The 5,247-nt window shown below is 44.1% G+C and overlaps 1 protein-coding gene across 2 annotated transcripts; it reads right to left on the reverse strand.

Moving 5' to 3' along the window:
- Positions 1 to 555: 555 nt before the first annotated feature.
- LOC116216019 (jasmonoyl--L-amino acid synthetase JAR4-like) lies at positions 556 to 4,790 on the reverse strand. 2 transcript variants are annotated; one of them, XM_031551947.1, is made up of 5 exons: positions 4,332 to 4,790; positions 3,188 to 3,489; positions 2,983 to 3,084; positions 1,998 to 2,785; positions 556 to 1,521 (listed from the first exon to the last, which is right to left on the reverse strand). In XM_031551947.1, the coding sequence occupies exons 2-5, from the start codon at positions 3,478 to 3,480 to the stop codon at positions 983 to 985; spliced, it is 1,722 nt and encodes a 573-aa protein (XP_031407807.1). In that variant the 5' UTR covers positions 3,481 to 3,489; positions 4,332 to 4,790; the 3' UTR covers positions 556 to 982. The 2 variants fall into 2 exon arrangements, with proteins under 2 accessions (XP_031407807.1, XP_031407799.1); XM_031551939.1 differs by having other exon boundaries at positions 3,188 to 3,494; positions 4,332 to 4,545.
- Between the last annotated feature and the right edge of the window lie 457 nt (positions 4,791 to 5,247).

Below are 5,247 nucleotides of genomic sequence, written 5' to 3' on the forward strand. Positions count from 1 at the left end.
GGGCTATATGCAAATAATATTTATATATTATTTGCATAATCAATGATAAAAAATTTTCTTAATACATATAAGTAATGATGTGACAAAGTAAGAGAGCCCGTTTCTTATTTTTTATGATGTGGCGCCGTGAGAATTTGGCTCAATTTTATATAGATTTAGACGGATTCTTGACAGACCGATAGAGCATTGCATCGGCATCCGTTGGAAACCCATCAAAACAGTTTCCAATCCATTGACAGAGCATTGCATCGACAAGGCGATTCCTAATGGAATTTCGACACCATTCTGATGCATAGTTTCGTTGAAAATTGATCATTTTCTTGTAGTCTCTCTAGAGCAGGGACATTCTGGGATTTGGGGGATTGGGGGCTTGGCACCAGCCACAGTTCCCCTGATCGGAGCCGCCAGCGATACCAGATGCCGTCGACGAGCTCAATCGGAGGGTTTGTGACCGGCATCCATCCCCACCTTCCTTTTCCTACGCTCTTCATGGATTTGCTTTTTCTTTAGTTAATAAATATATATATTAAGAAATTAAGAAACATAATAGAAAAATCGGCACAAATTCGTCATTTTAATTTCATATCCCACTTATACATCCTGTATAAGGTTATAAACACAAATTTACGATATCAAACTCCCATAAGATTTCAACCCCGTCCTACCCCGATGGAATATCCCATCTCATCCCGGCAACTAAACACAGCCTAATACTGTCGAACTCACATCAGATGCATGGACTAAACCTATATAGCTGTATAAGTATCTTTTTTTGGTTTCTTACTTTTATTAAAGAAATGGCCTTGCAGTGGCAGGTATGCTCCATCGGTTTGTTATGGTTCTTTGAGTTCATATCATTAAAAGCATTTAGACCAACAAAATAACTTATGAACTTAATTGCCGCCATTTACTTTTGGAGAAGCACATCCATATTGAATTATTTATGGACCAGCAAGGAATGAATCAAACCCGGCAATGTCGACTAAAATGCAGAGCTGAAGTAACTCTTGACAACATTCCTACATAGAATCCGCAAGACAGCATCATTCGCAGGCCCCACGCATCTCGGGGTCTTGAACTGACTGACGGCAGCTCCTAGTCCCAAGTAATGGTCTAGAATCTGCTGGAATGTCCCTCTCCTCACAACCCGGAGCTCCAGGGCCCCGATTGCATTCACCTTGCGCGAGCTCAAATAGCCTGCATCGACGAATGATCTGTCCAGGACATTGCAGCACTCATTTAGGACTTCCTCCCTTGCTTCCCCATTGATTTCCCAGAATACAACATAGTGGCCTGGATCAGTAGACAGGTCAACGTGGCTTGTGAAGTCGACCACCTCTAGCTTCTCCTCAGCTAATAGCTTAGCTGCTGATTCGACCGATAACTGCAGGTCCTTCTCAGTGTTCTTGTCGATGTTGATCGTGAGCAGGAGATTTCTCCTGCAGATGAAACGAAGCTCCGGCGTGGAGTTGTGGAAGCCTGCAACTTTTACCACATCTCCGAGCCTATATCGGTAGAGTCCTGTGAACAGAGTTGGGTGTTAAAAAAATCTTAAAACGAACTTCCAACAGTGAAAGAAATTCGCAATGTGACTCAAACCGAAATTAGAGCCGGAGACAGAAACAAACAAACACACGCTTTCTATTTTTCCAAGGATAAGAAGTGGTCACCAGGTATACTTTCTCCCAACGATGATGACAGAAATGGACCACAAGACTCAATCAGAAAGTGAGGTCCGAAGAATTGGGCGAACATAAACGTGCCAATTGCCGCAATTTAAAAGCAGTAAGCGTGTCGAAAATTCAGATGTGTGATTTAGACCATTCATGTCTCATGAACATGTCAATTCTTGAATAGATCCATTGGGCAACTTCTTTATACTGCTCATACTTTCAGATTATACCAGAAGATATATATGTTTCTCATGCTAGAAATATCATAGCTTGGAAGCAAACTGCCAAACAGAATGAATTTCAGATTTTGAATAAATTCGATACCTGCAAAATTGGTGACAAGGATTTCATACTCTTCTCCAACCTTCACTTCGGTCAAACCCACTGGACTGGGCTCCACAGCCCCACCGCGCTCACTTAACGGGATGAACTCGAAATACCCAATGTTTGGAAGCACTGCGAAAGTGACTTGCTCAGGAGGAAGATTTGGGTTAACATTAGCTCCGATCCATCCTTCGGATGATCCATAATCAGCACTTAGCAGGGGTAAACCCCCAGCATAAAGTCTCAGTTTCCCCAAGTAAGGTTCCATGGATCCAGTCATTATCCCATAGACATACTTGGCATTCGGGAAGAGTGTAGGTATGAGTCCATACCAATTAGTCAAACCAGAGCATTTTTCATGTATCAGATCAGCCAGTAAAGGATCCGGTTTGAGGAGTTTCGACATAGCAGCTCGAATGGAAGGAGCAGTGATCCGACCACTGAGGACCCCTGTCCGGATATCACCACAGAGCTCTTCCCAGACAGATTCAAATGTCCGGAACGCGTGGACAATGCTGTGGGCGAATGTGGAGGACACGAACTGGACTTCATCCCGGAATAGGAGGCCACACAAGAGGTGGCAGTAGAGAGACTGGTGAAAGTCAGGACCGAATATAACCTCATCGGGGCTACAGCACTGGGACTGAATCGCCGTCATCGTGCTTTTGTACTGAGAACTTCGGAACACATTGGTTGTGGCAGTTCCAGCATTTAGACCGCCCTTTGTCTTGAACTGTTTGCTACTGTACACGAATTGCAAGGCCTTCCCACACCCGATCGGGTACTCCCTGCGGGGTGGACGAGAGGTAACTCTTGTCTTATCACCAGCCATAATTTCAAGGAAACTAAATACATGTATCTAAGTAAAACCAAATTACACAGTAACAAAAATTCCGAAAATTCCCCAATGCTGTTCTATATTTACATTCTGGAATTGCTAAAAGACCATGACCTAAGGAGCAACAATAAGTGCCATTAAAGTTACCTGTTTCTGAAGGCAAACGAGGTCCGATATATCTGCATAGTCGAGTCAACCAGTTCATCATTAAATGGCACATATTTCGGCTTTCCTTGAGTGGTCCCCGAGCTGCAAATATTATCGAATTCGTTAATAAAGCCACAATTTTCTCAACTTAATGACAGTCTCAAGAACAATACAGCTAACAGCCGATAAGCATATTATATGTTACCTTAGTGATATAATTGTTATGGGCTTTCCTGTGAGAATGGGAGAAGAATCACCGTCGGCAATCCTTTGGACGTAATGCTCTATATCCCCGTGGGTGACAATGGGAACGTGAGCCTTGAAGCTCTCGAGGTCCGTTCTGCCGTCAAGACCAAGACTCAGCAGGTACTCTGCATTGCCACTCTCTTCCAGAATTCTCCTCAGAGTCTCTTTCTGGACGGCCTCCGCGTCCCTCGTCATCTCCTCGAATTCTTCTATCACTCTGTCGAGGTTTATGTCGAACATCTTCTCCAGCATCTTCGTCAACTGTACTGTAATCAACGAGAAAAGAAAGTTACAACCAATCGAGACAAATTCCGCGCTCATCGTCCGGAGCGGGTTCCAGAAGCCATAGATGCAAATACCCTCGCCCACAATGCCACTGAAATGGCTGCAAGCTCAGCAAAAAGCTGGCAGGGTTGACTTGCGCGACTGACAATGACAAAAGTCCATTAAACAAAGCAAATTGCTTCTTTCTTCCCCATTTCTTCGTCTGCTTTTTTTCTCGGCAGACGAGCATCAACAAATCTCTAATTATTTATGCAACACTCACTAAATCTGAAAGCTGAAGGCAGCAGTTAGCGGTGAAGTTCCCCACAAAGGGTAGACAGCGGAAATGGATTCCAAGGGGAAAACCAGTCAAAGATTTTAATCACCCATTGAGCTTTTGCTCTGAGTTTGCTTAAATTCAAAGTCAAAAGTTTATATGAAATTGGACCAAAGAGAAGAGGGGGTGGGCGTACGGTACACACGAATGGAGATACATATTGAGAGAGAGAGAGGGGGGGAAACAGAGAACATAAGATTTATCGAATGAAATCAATGTTTCCAATAATATACTTCTGGAGAAAAGGTAATTCTCATCATGATCTTTAAAAGTCATGAAAGCCCAATTCAAAGCATCAGAAAAGGTCAGCTTTTACCACAGAGAGACACAGTGAAAGAGAGGGGGGATAAGGAGACGACCCGTGAAAAGACAAATTGAAATCATTGAAGTCGCCGCAGCCATATGGAGAAAAAAGGCACAATCAAAAAGATCAAATTTTGCAATCAAGCCCAGCTCCAAATTCGCACAATTCGAAGAGACTAGCTCGGGGAAGGGACAGAACCTGGCTGAACAGACGAAAGCTCCGAATGCGGGAGGCCGGGTCAGAGGGGCAGAACGACCCAGGTAATGAATCTTCGTTATATAGATGGCGGGGAGAGCGAGAAGAAGAAGAGGAAGAGGTTGCGGGGGGAGAAAGGGCTCTGCTGCCAGTGCTGCGGTCAGCAATGGTGACAGAGTGGCAGTGAACGACACAGAAATCGCTCTCTCTCTCTCTCTCTCTCTCTCTCTCTCTCTCTCTATCTTGGAGACTCAGAGTTTTGTCTGGGTCTGTGGAGTGAGGGGGTTGCTCTCCTCGATATCGTCGAGGTGCAGCGAACAGCGTTGCTGGCTCACCGGCTTTTGTGCTGCTCGTGTCTCTTTCCTTATCTGTCTTCCTCTTCCTTACACTTACACACACACACACACACTCAGAGGCAGTTTCAGACAAGAGAGATGGAAGGTTTTTTTTATGCCAAATGTTTCATGGCATGTAAGAACAGAACAGAAACAGAGCAAAGAAGTTGAGAGAGAGAGAGAGAGGGAGAGAGAGGGAGAGAGAGTTGTTTTTTCTGAAGAGGGATTATGCTTCGGATGCAATTTTATAGCCAAAATCATTTTTCTTTTTCCTCGTGGAGGGGGTTAATTGACCTTTATGCCCTCCGATTCTGAAGAGAGAGTTGTTTTTTCTTTTTCTTATCTTTTGCCATTCACTCCCCACGGTGTACAGTTGTTCCGTGCTCCCTCTCCCATCCCTTTTCTCGACGCCTTTTCATTTTTTTTTTAATGACTCCCGTGTCCGGGCCACATCAGATTAGTCATATATGCACCTCACTCGGGACGGATAAACATGACAAGTCATACCAAATGGTTTCAAGGGATTTCAAATCTAAGGATGAGATGAATATCGAAACTCCTCATTGCTATTAGATCAAATCCCT

Source organism: Punica granatum, chromosome 1, assembly GCF_007655135.1.
Source record: "Punica granatum isolate Tunisia-2019 chromosome 1, ASM765513v2, whole genome shotgun sequence".
Lineage (NCBI taxonomy): Eukaryota > Viridiplantae > Streptophyta > Magnoliopsida > Myrtales > Lythraceae > Punica > Punica granatum.